The sequence below is a fragment of the Hippopotamus amphibius genome, chromosome 8 (assembly GCF_030028045.1).
Source record: "Hippopotamus amphibius kiboko isolate mHipAmp2 chromosome 8, mHipAmp2.hap2, whole genome shotgun sequence".
NCBI lineage: Eukaryota > Metazoa > Chordata > Mammalia > Artiodactyla > Hippopotamidae > Hippopotamus > Hippopotamus amphibius.
Genome location: NC_080193.1, coordinates 94,081,920 through 94,106,756, shown reverse-complemented (window position 1 = coordinate 94,106,756; position 24,837 = coordinate 94,081,920). Strand labels below are relative to the sequence as shown.

The 24,837-nt window shown below is 34.4% G+C and overlaps 1 protein-coding gene across 1 annotated transcript in view; it reads right to left on the bottom strand.

Moving 5' to 3' along the window:
- ERBB4 (erb-b2 receptor tyrosine kinase 4) overlaps positions 1–24,837 on the bottom strand; it is a 1,095,516-nt gene that overhangs the window by 679,398 nt on the left and 391,281 nt on the right. Inside the window, exon 2 of the mRNA XM_057744756.1 lies at positions 15,885–16,036. Coding sequence (XP_057600739.1) covers positions 15,885–16,036 — 152 coding nt within the window. The remainder of the gene's footprint in view (positions 1–15,884; positions 16,037–24,837) is intronic.

Below are 24,837 nucleotides of genomic sequence, written 5' to 3'. Positions count from 1 at the left end.
CAGAATGCTTTTTTTTTTTTTTAACCAAGGAAGAACCTACATCATCACATCATAATCTCCCAAAGTCTATAATTTACTTTAGGGTTCACTGTTGGTGTTTCATAATCCATGTGTTTGGACAAAAATATAATAACATAATTACAAAAGCATATAAAAGTACACAAAAGTATAACACATATCATTATAATATCATACAGAGTGTTTTCACTCTCCTAAAAATCCTCTGATCTGCCTATTTATCCCTCCCTACCTCTCCCCAATATCCCTCTCCCCACCCCAACAATCACTGATTTATTTAGTGTCTCCATAGTTTTGCCTTTTCCAAAATGTCATATAGTTGGAATCATACAACCATCTCAGTCTTGGATATTCTGTTTTGTTTTTTCAGTCTTTGTTCTCCTTGCTTTTCAGTTCTTGAGGATTTTGTTGATGTATCCTCTAGCTCAGAGATTGTTTCCTCAGCCATGTCCAGTCTATTAATAAGCCCACCAAAGGCATTCTTCAGTTCGGTTACATTGTTTTTTATCTCTAGCATTTCTTTTTGGTTCTTCCTTAAGATGTCTATCTCTCTACTCTGACCATCTGTTCTTGCACACCAACTACTTTATCTACTAGAGCACTTAGCATATTAATCATAGTTGTTTTAAATTCTCAGTCTGATAATACAAACATCACCGCCATGTCTGATTCTGATGCTTGTTCTGCCTCTTCAGTATCTGTTTTTTGCTTTTGGTATGCCTTATAATTTTTCTTGATAGTCAGACGTGGTGTAATATGTAAAAGGAAGTGGTATAAATAGTCCTTTAGTAATGTGGTGAGGAGAGAGTTAAGTGTTCTATAGTCCTATGATCAGGTCTCAGTCCTTTAGTGAGCCTATGCCTCTGAACTGCAAACTTAACAAGTGTTTCTTAGTTTTTTATCTCACCCTTTTGGCGGTCCAAGATGGCTAGAGCAGGGTGGAGCTGGGTATTTCCCTTCCTCAGGTCAGTTAGGCTCTGATAATACCTAGCTGGTTACACTCTAGTTAACTAATTTCCCCCGGGGGCAGCCCTTGTTAGGAATAAAGTGCAATTGCTGGGTCATATGGCAGTTCTATTTTTAGCTTTTTAAGAAAACTCCATGCTGTTCTCCATAGTGGCTGTATCAATTTACATTCCCACAAACAGTGCAGGAGGGTTCCCTTTTCTCCACACCCTCTCCAGCATTTATTGTTTCTAGATTTTTTGATGATGGCTATTCTGACCGGTGTGAGGTGATACCTCATTGTAGACTTCATTTGTATTTCTCTAATAATTGGTGATGCTGAGCATCTTTTGGTGTGTTTGTTGGCCACCTGTATGTCTTCTTTGGAGGAATGTCTATTTAGGTCTTTTGCCCACTTTTTGACTGGTTTGTTTGGGTTTGTTTGTTTTGTGTGTGTGTGTGTGTGTGTTGAGCTGAATGAGCTGTTTGTGTATTTTGGAGATTAATTCTTTGTCAGTTGCTTTATTTGCAAATATTTACTCCCATTCTGAGGGTTGTCTTTTCATCTTGTTTACGGGTTTCCTTGGCTGTGTAAAAGCTTTTAAGTTTAATTAGGTCCCATTTGTTAATTTTTGTTTTTATTCTAATTACTCTAGGAGGTGGGTCAAAAAAGATCTTGCTGCAATTTATGTCAAAGAGTGTTCTGCCTATGTTTTCCTCTAAGAGTTTTATACAGTATGGCCTTATATTTAGGTCTTTAATCCATTTTGAGTTTATTTTTTTGTATGGTGTTAGAAAAGCGTTCTAATTTCATTCTTTTACATGTAGCTATCCAATATTCCTAGCACCACTTATTGAAGAGGCTATCTTTGCTCCACTGTATATCCTGCCTCCTTTGATACACTGCTATGGAGAACAGTATGGAGACTCCTTAAAAAACTAAAAATAGAACTACCATATGACCCAGCAATCCCACTACTGGGCATATACCCAGAGAAAACCATAATTCAAAAAGACACATGCACCCTGATATTCATTGCAGCACTATTTACAATAGCCAGGACATGGAAGCAGCCTAAATGTCCATCAACAGAGGAATGGATAAAGAAGGTGTGGTACATATATACAATGGAATATTACTCGGCCATTAAAAAGGAAAGAAATTGGGACATTTGTAGAGACATGGATGGACCTAGAGACTGTCATACAAAGTGAAGTAAGTCAGAAAGAGAAAAACATCGTATATTAACGCATATATGTGAAATCTGAAAAAAATGGTATAGATCATCTTATTTGCAAAGCAGAAATAGAGACACAGACATTGAGAACAATTGTATGAATACCAAGGGGGAAAGGGGGAGGGTGGGATGAATTAGGAGATCTGGATGGACATATATACACTATTGATACTATGTACAAATAAATAACTAATGAGAACCTACTGTATAGCAAAGGGAACTCTACTCAGTGCTCTGTGGTGACCTAATTGAGAAGGAAATCCAAAAAACAGGGAATATATGTATATGTATAGCTGATTCACTCTGCTGTTCAGTATACACTAACACAATATTATAAAGCAACTATACCCCAATAAAATTTTTTTAAATAAAAATTAAAAAAAGAAAAGGAAGGAGGAGGAGGAGGAGGAGAAGAAGGAGAATCAAGTGCATTTCACAATAGTTTCTCTTCCCCTCTCTCTGCTAGAAGCCTAAGGGGATTTTTCTCCCACATTTACTGTGGAAATTTGATTGAACTTCTGGAGGTAAATCCCCCAGTCCTTTGTGGGCTCCCCTATGACTGGGTGCCCCTGAAAAGCTGTTGATTTTTCAGTCTCTTCAGCTTTTCATTTGTGATTAGGACAGGGTGGTGGCTTCCAAGCTCCTTATATGTGTAACAGGAAACCACTTCTATGAACCTTTTTGTGACATGTGCCCCACACACATCTAAATACATACTATTCAATCATCCATTATTTACGTGCGTGTGCCAGGCAGGGTGCTAGATGCTGGGATATAAAGAAGGGCAAGATGTAGTCCTTGATCTTATGGGGATTAGAGCCCATTCTGGGAATGTCTGTCACTTTTACTGCCTGTACTACTTTTTCAGCATTTATAAGATTGGGGCTAGGAAGGGTTCACTTATAGCTCTATACTTCTTTGTAAAACAGTACAACAATCTACAAAGAATTGGCAGTCAATAAAAATGTGCTGAATGAGTGAATACATATTTTTTTATTATAAAATCTAAATAGTGAAGTAGACAAATTTGTCTCAAAGGTTTTCTGTAGGGCTTTCCTCATTCTATCAGCTACCTGCACCGAGTGAGCCTGGGTCATTTCAGGGTCCCCAGCTACAGTGGCTCTTCCAAGGCCCATCTTCTGCCACAATCAATCTAGTTCTGAAATTTACAACAAAACTTTTTTTTTCTATAAAAATCTGTTTCCCTTGTTTCATTTTTTCTAAAAGAAACCTGTTCTCTCTAAGTAACATTTTTGGTAAGCAATGGGCAGTAGCAAGCTAAAGTGCAAATGTCTGAACTCTGAAGTGAAAGAACTGAGTCAAAATGCTTGCTTAGCTGTATGGTCCTGAAGAAGTCACCACATTTCATCACTTATAAAATGAGAATAATAACACCTAGACACAGGCTTGCAATAAGGAGGGGAAGATGGAATCAGGCATAAAACCAGCACAATCCTTCATACTTATCTCAAGAAATGGTATGTATCAGGTATTAGTCCATGCCAACCTGAAAGGTAAAATTTAAGGATGCCTATAAATACTGTGCTTCTTATTACAAAGAAGAGAGTTTCAGTATATCAAAATTTACTGGGAGAAAAGCACATAACCCAGCTTATCTGCTGAATGACAAAAGCCGTTTGAACATTTATGCTACACGGTATCTATATAAATTGATGAAAATATAAAGTAAACCTCACTGTCCAACACATTCCTACACAAAGTGATATGTGCTACAGTACAGATATGCTCTAAGCACTACGGGGAAACAATGGAAAACGTTCATTTTGCTTGAATTGGTGGTGGGAATGGGATGGGGACACAGATTGAATCTGGGGAACACGTTAAGGCTGGGGAGTAGAGATAACTTATCTTTAGAACAAATTCTTAGAAAACCTATGATTTTCCCAAAGGAGAAGGGTGGAAAGGCATTCCAGAGAGGAAGAAAAATGCCTACAAAAGCACAGAAACTTTAGTTTATAAAGAGCAACGGCATATAAGGGATCATGTTAGTGAATGGGGTCTCAGGCATGCAAGGCAGGTCAGAACAGGAGATTCTTAAAGCTGCGAAGTTTACAGCTTTGCTCCTCACACAGCAGGGGCAGCAAACTGGACTACCTACCCATCCATTAAGTTTTTATGTATGAGCGCACATATGTGAGTTGTTTCTCATGTTTCCACTATAGGTAGCACATAATTTATTATTAGCCAAATCATTTCCTGGAACATACCATGAAAGATACCATGGATTCTACAAGACACTAGGAAGAGGGACTTCTATTAGAAAAGTGAATACTGTTAAAAAAAAAATCCTATTCAATGATTTATTTTCCTGACTAAAGAAGTTATCAAGAATAAAAGAATTCACACTTACTGTTATTCAATTTACTTATGTATTCATTCCACAAATACTTGCTAATAAGCAGCCTCTCTATGACAGACACTGGGTAATGTTTAGAATCCTACAGTGAACCAGACATGGCCCTTGCCCTCAAGGTATTTATTGTATAGGAGAATAGACGGAAATTAAACAAATTCTTAAATAATTGCCATAATGAAAGTGCTATGAAGAAGCTATGAATGTAATAATGGGAGAAATTCAGTAAGGAGTTAGTAAAGCTTCCCTGAAGAAACAATTTTTGAAAGGAGATCTAAAAATTGAACAGAACTTAGCTTGGATAGGAATAAGGGCATGTGTCTATGTGTTGGTGAGGAGAAAGTCTAAGCATGAAAGAAGGGGCAACACAGTTACATCTGAATACAAAAAGGAAGTTAGCATGACTGAGAGACGGACATGAGTCAATGTCATCAATGACAGTAGAAGACAAGATTTATAGGCAGGGACCAGTAGGAACATAAGAATTTTGACCATTGTCCTCAGAGGATGGAAAGCTTTAAGAAAGAAAGTAATATCATCCAGCATATAGTCCATATTTGCTTGTACTTTCCACTGTTTTTCTTTCATGAATTCTTCCCAGTGCTTCACTGCCTCATTAATTTCTTTTATGAATGCTTTCCAAGGCTTCCATGTGATACCATCTTTTAGATTGTTGAAACAACTCTCGCTCACCATGCACAGACTTTGTACATTTTTAGCTATTGATTTCCTCTTAAAAACAACAAAGTGCTTGACTTGTAATTTCACCTTTCTGAAAATACAAAATCACTACCACCCAAAAGCTGAACCTCTCAAAAAGCTTTGTAAAAATGTATTGTCAAATCTTCAGAGCATGGCTCAATAGTTGCTGCCCAGGGACTCAATGAAGGAAGGAAGACACCCAATAGGGTTAGACAAAGCCACCTTGTTCTAAGGGGCTACAGGTACTAGGCATCGCAATTGGCACTTTTAATTTTTGGAAACAAATGTGGCACCAAATTGTTTAACGAGGATTCACGTCAAAGTTCAATTACATATTTTGATTTCCATGTAGAGATTTAATAGTAGTGATTTTGAAGAGGCTTATATTTACTAAAACAACTACAATTTTTTTAAATCACTTTCATTATATACCTTAATATAGTATTTTATAGTTATATGAGTTCAAATTAAGGATCAGAAGAAATAATTACAGTGTTTCTAAATGGAAGAGTTTTCACATTTTATTTGTACACTTTTGAACTTTAAATTATGCTCTATGTGACTGAAGAGAGACCTTTAAAATTGATTTGGTCTAGTACAAAATTGTTTGCGTTTAATCCTGTCCTAGAGTCAGAGAAAAATAAAGCTAATGAAAATGTATATAATTATGGATTTTTAAAAAAAGCTTTTATTTGATTATATTCCAGTGTTTGGAATTTAAAATTAAAAGGCAGCCCACTGCCAAAATGTTCTTAGTTTTAAAAGCTCACATAAATATTATTTGTTCTCTCTTTGAACCAAGGTCTTTACTATTTATAAAAGGTGAAGAAATAACCTTTCTACACACAATTCCCCTGAGCAAAGAGTGTCTAAGAATCACAGAGTGAGATGCGTTTGTTACTTGCATTTTCCTCTAATTAAGATTAAGACAAGCCTATAAATTCATTATACTCACCATTTAAGCCAAATTTAAATATCACAACCCCCAGAAGTATAAAGAAACACTTTGCATCTGTTCAGCATCTTAATAAATTCATTTTTAATTTAAGTATATTTGCAACAAGGGCTTTTTTTTTTCCCTGGAAAATGCATTGCAATTTAGGGACTTACAAAAAAAAAACTTCTATTAAGCAGTTTTATTTTTAATGGTATTCTCTTAGAAACATTATATAGGGCTAGTAATTTACACTAATTTGACTCCATCCTAGAAAATAATGGCTCATTAATATTTATTTATATGTATATGTATAAATGGTCACTAATTTACATTTATAATATATATGCATATATTTGTACATGTAATAGAATTATAAATTATACCATTCTATTTCTTATTTCTATTTTTCCTATACTTCTTCAAATATTTAGTTTCTACTAAATGTACATCTTTTTTATAGATACTATGGAACTTATTTTGTTTTTAATATTTTTAAGATATAGAGAAAACTGTCAAACACATATATTATTTAATATTTCTCTTAAATGATTAAGAAAAACTTTTCAAAAATGTGCTTATATAACTGCCAAAGCAAGAATATAGACACATTTTATCTTTTGATTTTTCATGTAGAACTGCTGAAAAGCATCAGGATTTTGAATCAATGTATATTTTCAGATTAAATAGTATTTAACCTCTGAGAAAAAAGATATATTTTTCCAGGCCAAGTGTAAATTGCATAGCTTTTTCAATTGCAATACAAGTTCTATGATTAGATTTAGTACGAAATCAAGTTTCAATTTAAAAGCCAGCTGTAAATATATATGTACAAAATTGCATATGTAGTATGTTTAACAGTCTTAGAAATAGCTTTCAGAAACTATCAAAGCTTTAAAAATTCCATTTAACCCAGAATGTCTGCTTTGGCCTCACAAACATGTTAAAATACTATTCTCTCGATTTTCAGTATTCTTTATCTCACCCAGCTAAGATTTCATCATCTAAATACAGCAAATATGTTGTTTTTTACCACAAATATAGTTTTACACAAAATTCAAACAGAAAGAGAAATTCAATAAAAACATGAAACACTGTATCTTATTCTAATGCTTGTCTAGCTGACGTATTTCTTGAAGGTGCAATTTCTTTGAACCTTATGATGGTTAGCTCTAAGTATTTTGAATGTTGTGCTTCACAGGCTTTTCTTGCCCTCTGTCCCAAGTAATGACACAAGAAAAAAACATTTCACTATTTTGTTAAATGAGAAACTAGTTATAGGATATAAATACGTGATATAGAAATCTTACTTATTTGTCCACCTTTTAATGGAGTTACAAATATATCATTCATTTGTCTTAAAAAACTATTCAGGAAAACTTAAATTCAGGCTTGTTCTCCCTTATTATATAATCCAATTAAAATGTGTGTACAATTGAAATAGCTATGCTGACTTAGAAAATGTTGCCCTTATATTATCTTTCAGGTAAATGTGAATGTACTGTATGCGGACCCATCTTTATCATGCCATGGATGTTTAATTTAAATGGTGTTTTCCTCTCCAATTTTTAATGATTCTAGAATACCACTACCTTTTTCATCCTTATTCCAATCAATCTCTCAAACACGATCTCACACAAGTCATTCTATCTGGTATTTAATGATCTAAAAACAAATATAGCTAGGCAGTGACAGCTACTATTTTTTTCTTTTTACATAGCTGTGCCAAGCGGCTTGCTGAATCTTAGTTCCCTGACCAGGGATCGAACCTGCACCCTAGGCAGTGAGAGAGCATGTAGTCCTAACCACTGGAACACCAGGGAATTCCTGATAGCTACTATTTAAGCAAACTATTCACTAAATCATTTTCTAATCCAAAGAAATAAAGTATTTTGTAAATTATCTACTTTAAGAATGAATTTTTCAATGTAAGGTTTTGCTAACTCATTCTACACATCAGACAGCTTAGTCCAGGCTAAGGGTTCAATGTGAGTGAGTAGGATATGGAAACAACACAAAACAAATACAAACCCCCTCCACAAGACTGTTGGATTTAATTTTAGTCATCTGCTTTGAAATGGCCAGAAGAGAATAAAAGGTAGGCCCTGAAGCTAGAAGTAGGCTGAAATGTAAATATTTCAGAATTTTATATTGAGCACGACTAGTTGTTCATTCTTACCGGAAACAGCTAAGAAATAGACAAAAGCAGGACTGCTTCGTGCAACTTGAAACTTGTTATTGCCAAGCATCATCCCTGATTTACTATAACAAAACCATGCTAATGAAGTCAAGGTCTTAGCTTCCTGTGAGGCAGTCAGCATTTTGCAGTCTCTTAGTTACAGACTTATCTGCCTTTCTGCAAATATTTGTCCTTAGTCAGAAGAGTAACTATGTGTAAGTATAAGAATGAAGTAATGTAGGTCCAGGATCAGCATTGGCAAAATGATGCAAATTTCATGTCCTATGCAAAGTGGGTGAAAAAGCAACATCTTCACACATGAAAAATCTATGTATGTAAAATTAAAAAGGTTGATAGTTCCATAGCATTACAAAACATTAATTTATTTAATTTAACTAAAAGACAAAGATAATATTTGAATTTAAGAATAGAACATTTTCTTTAATAAAAAAACAAATGAACTATTTATATGATTTCTATAAAGAAAGAACACCGGAGTTTTACTTTTAAAAAATTGACAGTTTAGATGGCACTATTTCTTATATATTCAAAAAACTCTCTATAGCTCTGTCAAATATACAATAAAAGAAGATAATTTTTTCCAAAGTTTGTTGCTTTCCTACTGCAACATGTGTTATTTATTATCTGAGAGTAGATACCTTTAAAAATCTTTTTGCTTTAAAAAAATATACATGGGAAAATTGGACAGCAACATGTCAAAGAATGAAATTAGAACACTTCCTAACATCATACACAAAAATAAACTCCAAATGGATTAAAGACCTAAATGGAAGGCCAGACACGATAAAACTCCCACAGGAAAACATAGGCAGAACACTCTATGACATCCACCAAAGCAAGATCCTTTTTGACCCACCTCCTAGAATCATGGAAATAAAATCAAGAAGAAACAAACAGGACCTAATGAAAATGAAAAGCTTTTGCATAGCCAAAGAAACCATAAAGAAGACAAGAAGACAACCCTCAGAATGGGAGAAAATACTTGCCAATGAAGCAACGGACAAAGGATTAATCTCCAAAATATACAGCAGCTCATGAAGCTTAATACCAAAAAAGCAAATAACCCAATCCACAAATGCGCGGAAGACCTAAATAGACATTTCTCCAAAGAAGACATACAGATGGCCAATAAACACATGAAAAGATGCTCAACATCACTAATCATTAGAGAAATGCAAGTCAAAGCCACAATGAGGTATCACCTCACACCAGTCAGAATGGCCATCATCAAAACATCTAGAAACAGTAAATATTGGAGCGGGTGTAGAGAAAAGGGAACTCTGCTGCACTGTTGGTGGGAATGTAAGTTGGTACAGCCACTATGGAAAACAGTTTGAAGGTTCCTTCAAAAACTAAAAATACAACTACCATATGATCCAGTCATCCCACTACTGGGCATATACCCAGAGAAAACCAGAATCCAAAAAGAAACACGTACCATAATGTTCACTGCAGCACTATTTACGATAGCCAGGATACGGAAGCAAACTAAATGCCCATCAACAGATGAATGGATAAAGAAGATGTGGCACATATATACAATGAAATATTACGCAGACATAAAAAGGAATGAAATGGAGCTATATGCAATGAGGTGGATAGACCTAGAGTCTGTCATACAGAGCGAAGCAAGCCAGAAAGAGAAAAATAAATACTGTATGCTAACTCATATATACGGAGTCTTAAAAAAAAAAAAAAAAAAAAGCACTGATGAATCCAGTGATAGGGCAAGAATAAGGATACAGATGCAGAGAATGGACTGGAGGACATGGGGTTGGGGGGGCAGGGGGCGAAGGGGAAGCTGGGATGAAGTGAGAGAGTAGCATAGATGTATGTACACTATCAGCTGTAAAATAGATAGCTAGTAGGAAGTTGCTGTATAACAAAGGGAGATCAACTCAATGATGGTGATGCCTTAGAGGGCCAGGACAGGGAGGGTGGGAGGGAGTCACGGGAGGGAGGGGATATGGGGATATATGTATAAATACAGCTGATTCACTTTGGTGTACCTCATAAGCTGGTACAAGAGTGTAAAGCAATTATATTCCAATAAAGAGCTTAAAAAATAAATTAAAAGAAAAACTAAAAAAAAAAATATATATATATATATACACATTCTGACTTTTTCAAAGTCGTTGCCTTTTGCTACCAATAACAGAATATTAATGCTGTTGTTTGAAAAGGTATCTTAATGTATCAATTTTTTTTTCAGTAATAAAAGACACATTTAATCATTAAGATTTAAGGCTTCTAGACTGCAGCACACAGAGATCGAATGAATTACTGACATTGTAATATTCCAGGTCAGTGGATCACTGTTAAATAAACATATCTCTTCATCTTTTCCTAACATACACTTTTTCCAAAACAATTTGCAAACATCTAAATTCAAGTCACAAATGAGAAGTGATTACCTATTATAACAATGGTTGAAGATGGGTATTAGCATTCCTTATATATACTCCACATTATACATCACACTATTTTACACTTATTTGGCTCTTAAAACTTATTTGCTTAGAGTGAATATATAAATCAAAGAAAATAAATTTGAAGTGCAAAAGCTAGCAGGTCAGGCACCTTGTTAGAAGCTCCGAGTTACTGAGTGCCAGCAATAGCAAGGAAGACCAATGGGATGACAAAGGAGAGAAAACCTCAAGAATTTTAATGAGGGTAAGAGGTCTAATAGTTCAGTCCCATCACTTGCTATATTTCATCTTGTTTTAGAGAGTTCACAAAGTGTAAGACAATGGCGCGAAATCTGTGATTTTTATGCCTTGCTGTTTTCTATTATAAGTCTTAACCTTGTGATGGTGATAAAGTACATAGTAAATACATTTTAGGGCCTTTTTCTAGCCAACTATGCAGTGTCTCAGGGGTCTCAGGGGTCTGTTAAGTATTATCAACTAGATTTTTTTTTCCCAAAAAGTAATATAAAAACTTGAAGTTACAACAAAGCTGGGTTAAAAGGTTGTAGTATACAGGGATAGGCATCAAGTCTGATATAATAAAAGCATCTTAAAAGAATGTATTTCAACATATTTTAATAACATATCTAACATAGATTAAGAAAGTGTCTACAAAACATTACAGGGTTGTTGTTGTTGTTGTTTTTAATTATATATAAGCACATCTTCAATCCAATTTCAAAGACCCACTTTTGCTGTGTTTTTGCAATCTTGGGAGATATACTAGATAGGATATTTTAGTATCAGTGAAAGAAAACAAACCTATCTAGATTAAGGGAAAAAAGGGAACTCACTGCAAAGCTACTATCAAGTTCCAAGGGTATCCTATGGACCCAATGGCTGGAATGCAGTCAATCTTCAGGATCAGACTGGAACCTGGAAATGAACAGCTCCCTCGTTATTAATTTGCGGTTAATGATCTCTTTCTCTGGTCTCTGTGTCAGTCCCGGTGTCTTGGCTCCATTCTGCGGTTTTCACAAATCTCTGACATTCAAACCACAAAGATAAAATAGCTGTGTTCTGGTACCCAAGGGGTCAAGAAGCTAAGTGATACAGGAACTGAATGTTCTTAGTCACAATTCCAAATCCTCATGGGAATGGATTCTGATTGACCCAGCCTAATACTCACACATCTGACCTATGGAGCTGTCACACTGAAATAACATTAGGAGGGTCCCACATATTTATCTAGAGAACATGCCACATATAAAATAGTGATTTATAATTATTATTAAGTATTAAGAATAACACTTACTTGTCCATTCAACAAATACTTAATGAAAACCTACTATATATTAGGCACTGTTCTAGATGTTGACTATTCAGAAAGAGGTAAACAGAGTATATGGTTAACCTCCTCTCATGAATCATAGAAATTAGAGTGGTTTCGTTCAAAACAAACAACAAAAAATACACTATGACCTTGCTAATGAGAAATGAAAATAAGGATGGAAAATATTTAAAAAAAAAAACTTTTTTAAGTTCTTAAAGATAGAAACAAATTCAAAATGAAGTTTAAAATCTCTATCTATGATGTCTCTCTAAACATGTTATATACGTGGGTCATTCTTAGAGGAAGGGAAATTGCACACCTTTATAAAGTGAATTACCGTTATAAATATATATATGAGGGCTATGTAATCCACAGGATAAGTTAATGAAAGTTTTCTTTCATACAATTCAAAATTTATTATAAATGATAGCATAATGTAAAGTAACTAGATTTCCTTTACATGGACTCTACTTATTGCAATGTGTCAATATTGAACAGATTATGTACTTTGGAAGGAAGCTACTAATAAAACAAATGAACCATAATGTAGTTATCAGAAGGAACTAAATTTTATATTAAATGGCGAGCTTCTGGCATATTCTAAGGTATAGTTAGGAATAATGACTCATCCAGTGCAGTAGAATGAAGATTTCAGCTAACAGTCCTAACTTTCAGGGCTCACTAATAAAAGTAGTTATGATATAACACTGAACTCACCAAAAGACAGAAAATGGGACATCCAGAGAGTTCTGTCCTAGGACCACTTCTTGGACTAACACGTGTCAACCTCCCTTGACTATTTCATCTTATCCCCAAATGTTAATTTGTCATTTGGGTGCTGATGTTTCCTAGACATTTATCTATAGTATAAGGGTCTCTGCCTCTCCACTTTAGTATTTTATTCCATTCCCCCAATTTATCTTCATCCATAGTACAGTATAAGTTCCATGAGAGGAAGAATCCTGTTTGATTCATTTGCATACATGTGTCCAGTATCTAAAGTAATAGCACTAGCTACACATTTATTACCTCTGACTTAGGGCCTTCTTTCTAAGCCTTAACTTATACTATTCCCACTGGAATGCCCTTACACCTACCCACTTTGTGAGCCCCTATTCATTTTCTCATGACTCAGTCCAAGCACGTATCCGATGAAATCTTTCCTGCAACCTTCAGAATTAGCTGTTCCTTTCTTTGCCCAGTACCCACGTTTACCATTAACACAAGACCGGACATTCATTCTGATTCTGGCTTCTTATTCCTGTCCTGGCAACTATAAAATTTTGTATTTGCATATATATATGTATATATACACACACACTCATACATGCAATAATTATATATTACACAACTATAACCCTCTACAAGACTACAAGATTGTAGAAGTCAAGGACAATAGATTACTTGCTACTGTATCCTTAGGCTAAGACCATTTTCTGAGTGAATATGCCACAGTTAAAAATGATTACTGTCCAAAGGAACAAAAGATAAGTGAAATAAAAATGATGATATTAGTAAGTCAAAAACAAAACCAAAAAGAAAACCTATTATATATAGTTTCATTAAACAAACATTAAAATTGAGATATGCGCATGTTAGTACAAAGTTTACATGAATTTTTAGAGATGCTTCTTAGGAGCCAATAATTACTTTTATAAAGAAACAACTTATTTCTTGCTCCAGGTATTAAACTTGGTTCTCCTTATTTTATTCTTTCCCAAATCTGATCATTCTATTAACTTTTTTTTTTACTTCAAAATATTTCCTAAAAAAGTAGAATAGCCAACAGTACAGACCACAATGCTCAAAGGTTTATATGCTACTTTCATATTTCTAAGATTAAAATTGACTAAGTCAATTTTTTATCATTCTATTCTGTTATAAGAACTTAAAAATGATAAAATTATAAAATATGTAATAATCAAGACAATTTTTTTATCTATCTTGAAGACTGTCACTTACAGTACTCATGCTATTTTTTGTTAAGCCAGTGAAATCTAGTTCCATATAGACGAAACAAAGCAAGGAAAGCATAAGAAGAAAAACTAACATCTTAGATTGCCTTTTACATTTTCTCATATTATTCTGTTCTAAGAGACCATTTAACCTATTTCACCTGTTTCATAATTCTGCTCTTAGTCTTCCTTTCTATATCATTGAGTTTCTCGGCATTTCTAACTAAATCTTCAAATCAGCTCATATACATCAAGTTTTTATTTTTATTTTGAAGAATCAAGTCTATCTGAAAAAATTCAGTCAAGACAGGCTAGAATCTTACAAGCAAATTTTAATAACTATTACTCAGATGCACTCCTTTGAAGAGGTTGTTCTAGGATAGACTGTATGTGTTCATTTCTTGAAACAACGGTCCAAAATAGGGAAAAAAAAATGTTAAGTTCTGTTTAGGTCTTTTCACTCAAGGATTTGGATAAATTTTACTGCCTACTCTTGATAAACAAAGATGTCATAATTAAACATCATAGTTAATACAAACTACATAACTTATAGAATTAGAGTTCTATCAACCAAACAGTACACAATGGAAACACCTTAATTCCCTATATTATAGTGACTAGTATTTTATATGTATCATTTTAAGAGCAGATATCATAAAGTCTCATGTTATTTAAGTTTTGAGGTGGTACATTTTCTGAGGTTGTTATTATTTCTAGACATTTTTATTACATTCAAAGTATGTCAAAATCACTGTTTTTTTACGTCTTATCTAAGTATAGAATTATTAAAATTATCATAGCTCTCTAAATAATTTACTATCTACTAAATAGTTTACTGTATCAGTATTCAAAACATTATTTATGTCTTTATTTATGCAAGACAGTCCTTCTGAGAAGTGTGTAAATATTATTGAAAACAAGACTGAATATATTTTAGGGATGCTATTATTTAAAATATATTCTATTAATTCCTGTATGAAGAATAAATTATTAATTGTACAAAACATCACATTCTCATCTCAATCAAAATCCCTTTGAAGTTCAGATATTTCTATACCTATACTTCAACCTTGCTGGTTGAAGCAAAACTTAAGAAACTATAGGCATTAAGTACTAGTAACAGGTTTAACAGAGAGAGCCAGATGAGTAAATGAGAACCAAAACAAGTTTGTAAAAGGACTCATTGTCTCTGGGTAACTTCACATATGAACATTTGCATTTATATGCAATTGTATGTCAATTTATATAAGTACCTGTGATTTCCTAGAAGTCTACTTTAAATAATTTGTTGGTTTTCAAAAACAGATGTCATATTTATTCTGAAGTTAACAGTATTACTCTCCTTATGGTAATATGAAATAGTTAAAATTTCCAGTGACAGAAAGGGGCAGAAAAGGAGATTATTAAAGTTATCAATTCTTATCTGATTGGTCCTCTGACTCTCCTAGCCCACAGCCTAAAATCTTCCTCTTGCCTACCATTCAGAAAAAGACACATTCGCTAGAAGTCATGTCCTACACCCTGACAGAATCTTTTATCAATCTTAGGGCAACAGTAACTGTTCTAAACTCAGGGTGTCAGTCATGATGACATTGTTACTCTTTTTCTTTTCCTGTGTGTGCCCTGGCATCTCTTATCTCCTACATGCCTACGGTCATGAGCCCTGCCGGGCAGGGCAGAAGAGCACAGCCATGAAGTACAAGAAGCTGGTCTGTTTCTATGCATCGTGACACCATTGTCCATTCATAAAGAAGAAAAAAGAAAGAGACAGCTTTACCCGCAGAAAGGAGAGGTCCCGGTTGTGCTCGATGCTGGTTATCTCCAGGTTGCCCATGACTACCTCACAGTTCTCATAGTATTTGCGTAAGGCTCGGTACTGCTGTTCCAGGTCAGAGAGAGAGCTCAGCTTATTCTCTGTTCCTGCGCACACTGCCAACGCAAGAAGAAACATAGGAAGTTACATAAACTGTATATGACATGCACCATGACCATATTTCCCTCAACTCTCTTCCACAACAATCTACTCCAATTCCCTGAATTAAAATATTCTGAATGTTATTAAGACCCATAACCGACACACTGATAAACACCTTCACTTTTATTTTTTTCCAACTTAGTAAAGTTATAATTGAGTTATAACTGAGTTATAATTGACATCTAACATTATGTAAGTTTAAGGTATACATATGCAGTTTTGATACAGTTACATATTGCAAAATGATTCCCACTACAGCATTAGCTAACATCACCATGTCACCTAATTACCATTGCTTTGTGTGTGTGTGTGTGTGTGTGTGTGTGTGTGTGCGCACACACGCACGTGTTGAGAACATTTAAGATTTACTCTCCCAGAAGCTATTAAGTATATAATATAGTATTGTTAACTATAATCAACATATTATATATTAGACCCGCAAACGTATTGATCTTATAACTGGAAGTTTGTACTTTTTGACCAACATCTCCCCATTTTCTTAACCCGAAGTCCCTGGTAATCACCATCCTTCTCTCTGTTTCTATGGGTTTGGCTTCTTTAGATTCCACACATAAGTGATATAATATATTTACACTCATAAATTGCATGTACTAACCACAGAGAGTAAAAAGGCATGGGTTCCACAGAAACATATAGCAAGGAGATAAACTTAATCACACTTGCTGGGGGACATACAAGGCATGTAATTAAATACATTTGACTCTACTCAAACAAGATTTTCTTTCAGACGTATAATTTACTCTATTTTCTACATATGTAGGTAAATCAAAATCAACAAATGATAAAAGTAACAATTTAATTTAAAAAATATTTTTATATTGCAAAGAAATCCGATCTTAGTAAATTTTCTACATAATTGAAACTTATGCCTTTAAGCCTTCAAAAATGCTACCTTTTAAAATACAAATATTAAACAACTTAGACTGAAACATTTATAAATGTATACTACAAACACAATATGTACTGAAATATAAACTTGTATTGATATCAACTGGGTCACTGTGTATTCATTAGTGTTCTGAGGTATAATGGGCTGCTTGTTAATAAATGTTCTCAGCCTGCCATCTTTGGGGGCAGTGGTTTTTGAATCTGTTCATATGTAAGCTCATGAGTATACACACGTGTGTTTTTTAGGTTGTATGTGTCTTTCCTGTCTTCTAGAAGTCAGAGTTTTAGTTATTACTTCTCATGGTTTGCATAGATACCTGAACAATTTAATACACCAACTCTACCATTTAATGCACCAATTCTAATCTTCACTAGACTGAAAAAACTCTATTATGAGTATTGTAATAAGTGTGTAAAGTTAAAAAAAATGAATTGTAAATGAAACCTATTTGAGTAAGTTACATAATATATACAAAATTTAAGATAAGATATAAAGAGTAAACACTGAAGACACTAGAAAAGGAGCTTAGTAATGATGTCGAATATACATTTGCGTGTCATCTCCACAGGGATGGCAAGGAAGACATGAGGCCTGATGTGTGCTCAAGGGGATGAGTTTCAATACAGAGAGGAAAATAAAAATCTAGATTGGTATAGTCTAAATAATTAGGGCTACCATAAAGCCTGCTTTTGCCTATTGATGCATCAAAAATAACAAAGGTCTGAATCTAAAGATCTTAAAAAATAACATAGACCTCTAACCATAGTGGAAGTTCATTATGAAAACAAAACAAAACAAAACCCCAAAAAACCCCACAAACTCTTCTTGTCTGGATTTCTAAATCTCATCAAACAGTATATTTTCTAGAAATACTCTTATAAGTGGAATTGTGTCTAAGAGCTATATTGAAGTCCTAACCCCCTGGTACCTGTGAATATGACCTTATTTGGAAACAGAGTTTATGAAATCAAGGTAAGATGAGTACATTAGAATAGGCCCTAACTAAGGACTTTCCTGGTGGTGCAGTGGTTAAGAATCCACCTGCCAATGCAGGAGACAAGAGTTCGATCCCTGGGCCGGGAAGATCCCACATGCCGCGGAACAACTAGGCTCGTGTGCCACAGCTACTGAGCCTGCACTCTAGAGCCCGAGGGCCACAACTACTGAGACCAAGTGCCACAATTACTGAAGCCCGCACACCTAAACCCTGCGCTCCGCAACAAGAGAGACCACTGCAATAAGAAGTCCGCACACCACAAAGAGCGGCCCTCGCTCTCCACAACTAGAGAAAGCCTGCGCACAGCAACAAAGACCCAACACAACCAATAAATAGATAAATTTATTAAAAAGAGAGAGAGAGAGAGAATAGGCCCTCACCCAATACAATGTCCTTCTAAGAAGAGGAAAACACCCTGTGAACATCAAGACACACAGCGGGGACGCCATGTGACCACAGAGGCAAAGACGGGAGTGATGCAGCTGCAAACCAAGGGATGCCAGCAATTGTTGGCCAACATCAGAAGCTAAGAAGAGGCAAAGCAAGATTCTACTGTGCGTCTCAGAGGGAGCTTGACCTACTGACGCGTCGATTTTAGACTTTTAGCCTCCAGAATTGTGAAAGAATAAATTGTTGTTTTAAGCCACCTAGTTTGTGGTACTTTGTTAAAGAAGCCCTAGAAAATCAACATACAATCTTTAGACTATTTCTATCTGAAATCTCACATTTAAAGAAATCTTAAAAATTACTTCCATGCTCCAGGGTTCTATCGGTTCCTTGAAGTACTCTCCCCATTCTCCCTTATGAATGTCGAAGTCCTTCATACACAATGCTGGAACTCACTTGCTGCCCTTGAGAATGTAGTTTTTGTACTGATAAGGATGGATGCAAAGACTTCTAGAATCTTCACTACCCATTCTCTTCTTCCTTCACAGTAACAGACTGCACAATTTTAGCTGGGCTTATAGCCACCCCAAATAAAGATTACATTTCTCTGCTCCTTTTGGGGGTAAACTTTGCAAGGGACTAAGTTCTGACATGTGTATGACACTTTCCCAGAACTTCATTTAAAACATAGTTGGAGCCTGACTTTGACTCCTTTCTTCCCTACACCTTCCTCCAGTCCTCTGCCTGGAATGGAGATGTGATGGCTAAAACTAGAACACCATCTTGGAGCATAAGAATGAGGCACACACCCTAGAGATTGGCTGAGAAATGAGCTAAAGGAACCAGGATTTTCAAACAAACCTGTTTACATGTTTATTAACCATGTTTATTATCATTAACATCAAGATAACAGTGATTTTTGGTCCTGGCTGCTAAAATATTATACATAGGAAGGACTAAATTCTTATTAAATTATATGCTTTTGACCTTAAGTAATTTTAACTATTCTATCTGGTTAACTAAATTTATTCCAATCGTAATAAAACTATAAAATCATTCTTGATCATCTGAACATGTTACTGGTTCTGTGGAAGTTTCCCCTGTTACTAAAACTAACAAACACTATGAAAAAATAAAAACAAATTTCTATTGATAAGTACAGTAATATTCAACACAAGCAGGAAAACAAGAAGCAATTGATTCCTGTGTGTGATCCTTATCCATCAAGATCAAAGCCTTACTTTTTTTTCAATATACTCTGGAGTTTCTCTAAAAAACACTCTTAATCCATGATCTTTATTTTTATTGCTCACAGCAACTTTATAACTTGTAAAATGTCTGCTGAGAAAAGGTATTATTATATGGGTTTATGAAATATAGATTTCAATTATTTTAAATTCCAAGGAGGACAAGCTTATATTTTAATGCAACTACTGATGGCTGTAATTAAGCACCGATTAATAAACTTGCTCACCATTTCTAATATGTATGTAATGCCACATTGCAATCTATGTATAGCTTATGTTGTACAAGTTTCTTTCAGTTGGAAATAAAACCATACTTTAATATCAATATATAAAAATCAATATGTAAACATCTAAATGAAAAGATTTCTAAAATATTTAGTGTACTCTGACCTTTTCTATAAAAACTTAAATATTGGGAGAAAATCTATCAATATACCTGTAATGCCTATGTATTTTTGCATGCTTCTCATTCTGCATATAAGAAAAGAGTATATAACATGAAATAACTATTATTATTACAATAATCTGTTTATATAAGAGACCTACAACGGCTGTAAACTCTTTGAAGACAGATGCAATATATTAATCATCATTTTGTATCTGCTGAGCTATATAACATAGTACTTTCCAAAAAAGTATTATTTAATACTAATTTAATTGCCATAAAAACAATTATAATGTATTCAGAAAATATCTCAATTCAGAAAGTTCCCATATTCAATAAATGGTTAGCTGTATTTTTATATACCATATGAAAACAGAAAACTAGAATAAATATATTTTAAAATATTTTTAAATAACAACAAAAATCATTCAATAAACAAATTCTAAATACTCAGAATACTCTATTCTCCAAACATTCTAATTTTTGGAGTTTCTACTATACATAGTTCCACTTAAGAAATATTTTTGTCTCAGTGAGGGTTTCCTTTATATTCATGTTTGAGTCAAGCTATCTATAACCAGTATAATAGTCCTCAAAACTTTCATCTTGAAAGACGGACTTGATTTTAAAAGAACTAGTTTGGACAGATGCATGAAAATCATTTTTATTTCTCTTCATGAAGCCTTCACAGAATGCCTCGTAACTTGCATTTGTCAATCGATTTTACAATCAGGCAATGTATACAAGACAATGCTTAAACCATCAAGTTTCATTGATTTCACAAAGCTGTTTATCAAACAGAATTGAAAAATCTTTTTCACCAGCCAAAACAAATTTAGCAAAATTCAGCCCCTCTACCAACACTATTATAAAGTCCTTAAACTGTAAGCTTACAATAATCAAGCTTCAGAAATCCTGAATTTGCATGTACTCCCTACAGTTTTCATTTAAACTGTAACTCCAGGAGTAAAGTTATATGTGAGGCCTTAGTAAAATCACCAATTATTCTATTTGGTATTGATTCCATTACAAATGCAGCTATAGTTGCAAACATGGGCTTTTTAGTCTTCTTAAGGTTTACATCCAACAGTGAGTGAACTACATGATCTCATTCAGTGAAAAATTAAGACTATAATTAGGAGTTTGCAGCAATATAAAAAGGCTGGTTAACGAAATTATTGATTTATTCATGGGGTAAATATATTAGAAACACAAAGAAGAAACATTAGCAATATCCATATTAATACTAAAAATCACTTACTGCCTCCAGGCTTATTATGGCTGTGGAAACCAGCACTCCATTTGCTTACTCAAGATGAAAAGAGGGACAAAAATTAAATAAAAAAATTTCCCCTTCAAATCAAATGCCTATGTGAGATACTAAGAAATGAATAATTGTTTATTTAGCATCTTCTGTTGAACTAGCATCATGAAAAAACACATATTGATTAAAATGTCCAAGGTCTTTCGTAAGGGCTCATGAAGTTGTTCATGGTACACAGTAAGGAAAGCAGCACGCAGTATATGCATGCTAAGTATATATTGTGTATACATCATTCAGGGACTTTCTGCATAAAAAATATTTGGTAACCTGATACAAGGTCTCTCATTTTTTTAATCTGATTTAACACTAAGTATTTTCTCTTTCAGAAATGTTACCATAATTCATATGCTTTAGTTTAATGTACATTGTTGAGCATTTAAAAATCATTAAAAATATAAAATAATTAAAGAGAGTATCAGAAGTAGCATACATTTTCAGTGACTATTGAGTGCTGTTACAGTTACATGAAGAATTTTTGCAGCTTTATGTTCAAAATATATACTGAAATGGGGCCAAATTTGCTACTTCCTCTACTATAGTCATTCAATCTAAGCCACCAAGGCTATATCTACCCTGGATTTTGAAAGTAGCCTCCTAATTGACTTAGTTTCCCTACTTGCCCTTGTTAATTCTTTGCACAGAGGCCAGAGTGATCTTTTTAAGAACATAAATCATTCACATTACTCACGCACTGAAAACACTCCTTGGCTTCTAGTCACATTTATTATAAAATCCAAACTTCTTACCATAGCCTGTAGAATGTATATTCAGATCTTTGCTCAAATGTCACTCTTTCAGAAAAGCCTTCTCTGACTATCTTATCTAAAATAGATAGCAGGTTCCCATTCATCATGCTCTGTCTTCCTTATTTTTGTTTTACTGCTATCTGAAATTATATTATACACTCTTGCTTGGTTATTTCTTTATTATATGTCTCTACATTAGAATCCAAGCTCCATCGTTAGAGGCCCTTTCTTTGCTCGACACCTAAAGAGAAGACACATAGCCCACTCTCAGTTAATATTTATTAAATAAATAAAATGGACTTTGAAGAAATAATTAAGCCAGTGTCAAATGCTGGTCCTTCTATTTGTAAGAGCTGAATAAACTTGAGCAAGTCACTTCGTTACTTGCAGTCAAGTGGAATGAGCACTGGGCAAGGGCAGTGAAGGTCAGGATGCCATTGCTCCAACATTCTCTAGCTGTGTAAAATGGGACAATTATCTTCTCATTGGGTCCAATTTTCTCTTTTCTTTATGTTTCCTTCCAGCTTGAAAATTCTGTGATTTAATTTAATTCTAAAATACTTATTTAAAACCTACTCTACACTGTTGGGAATGTAAATTGGTACAGCCACTGTGGAGAACAGTACAGAGGTTCCGTAAGAAACTGAAAACAGAGCTAACATATGAACTAGCAATCCCACTGCTGGACATACATCCAGAGGAAAACATGGTCCAAAAGGATACATGCACCCCAATGTCCAATGCAGCGCTATTTACAATAGCGAAGACATGGAAGCAACCTAAATTGTCCATCAACAGATGAATGGATAAAGATATGGTACATAACTACAATGGAATATTACTCAGCCATTAAAAAGAATGAAATAATGCCATTCGCAGCAACATGGATGGACCTGGAGATTATCATACTAAGTGAAGCCAGACAGAGGAAGACAAATATATGATATCACTTATATATGTGGAATCTAAGAAAAAAAATGACACAAATGAATTTATTTACAAAACAGAAACAGATTCACAGAATTACAAAACAAATTTATGGTTATTGGGGTGGGGAAGGGTTGCGGGGAGGAGTAGATTGGGAGTTTGGGACTGACATGTACACACTGCTATATATATATAGATAACCAACAAGGACCTACTGCATAGCACAGGGAACGATGCTCAATATTATGTAATAATCTAAATGGGAAAATAATTTGAAAAAGAACAGATACATGTATATGTATAACTGAATCACTTTGCTGTACACCTGAAGCTAACACAACATTGTTAACTATGCTCCAATATAAAATAAAATTTTTTAAATAATAAAAAATAAAATAAAATAAAACCTACTTTATGCTAAGTAATGAGTTGCATTCAATGGATGCTTTTGAGAAGTCACCCTGTGGCAACATAACATAAAGTTACAAAGTTAAATACTTATCAAATTACCCAGAAATCCCATTTATAGGTACATCCCTAGATAAATGAAAATTGGGTTCATCTAAAAATGTGTACATGAATGTTTATAGAAACTCTACACAAATTCGCCAAAAATTGGAAACCACCCAAATGTCCTTCAGTGGGTGAATGCTAACAAACTATGGTATATCCATTTCATGAATATCTATTCAGCAATAAAAATGAACAGATGATTGATATATCAACATGGAAAATTCCCAAAGGCATTATGCTGACTGAAAGAAGCAGGATCAAAAGGCTACATACTATATGATTCCATTGGTATGACATTTTGGAAAAACACAAAACTACAAAGGATGGAGAACAAATCAGTGGTTGCTAGAAGACGGGGATCTGAGAGTGAGGGTTTGACGGAAAGATCACAGGGGGAATTTAGCAGATGGCAGAATTCTTCTGCATATTGACTATGGTGGTGATTACGTAATATACGAGTTAAAACTCAGAAAACTGTACACCAAAAAGTCAATTTTACTTTATGGAAAATAAAACACACACACACTGGCTTGTATGTTTAACAGAGTTAAATATGCCCCTTTATGTAAATCATAAAACATTCTTTTTTTTTATTTTTTATTGGAATATAATTGCTTTACACTCTTGTACCAGTTTTTGAGGTACACCAAGGTCACTCATCTGTATTTATACACATATCCCCGTATCCCCTCCCTCCCTCGACTCCCCCCCAACCTCCCCATCCTAGTCCTCCAAGGCATCATCCACCCTCGAGTTCAACTCCCTTTGCTATACAGCAACTTCCCACCGGCTATCTATTTTACAGCTGGTATTAAAAATATGTCTATGCTACTCTCTCACTTTGTCCCAGCCTCCCCTTCACCTCCCGCCCCTCCAAACCTCGAGATCTCCAGTCCATTCTCTGCATCTGCGTCCTTATTCTTGTCTTGTCACTGAGTTCATCTGTTCTTAGGCATTTTATGCTTCTATCAACTTTGAATAATTTTAGTTATATTTTTGAATTGCTTATTATTATTATATATCTTTAAAACTCTTGATGACTGTTATTTATTTTCCCTCAGAACTTGGCTACCTTGCTAAATCCTTGTAATTTCTAGTTAGTTTTCCTCATTGAGGTTCTTGATTTATCTAGTCTTCAATTATGCTATTTTATTTTGTTTTCTTGGCTGGTACTGCTTAGAATTTCTAGGATAATTTTTTCAATTAATAGGCGTAGTAGTCATTCCTATCTTTGTTCTGATCTTTACATAAATGCTTTCCTTGGCTCAGCGTATATTTTATTATGTCATATGCTTCAGGGTCTGGTTTTATCAGGTTTT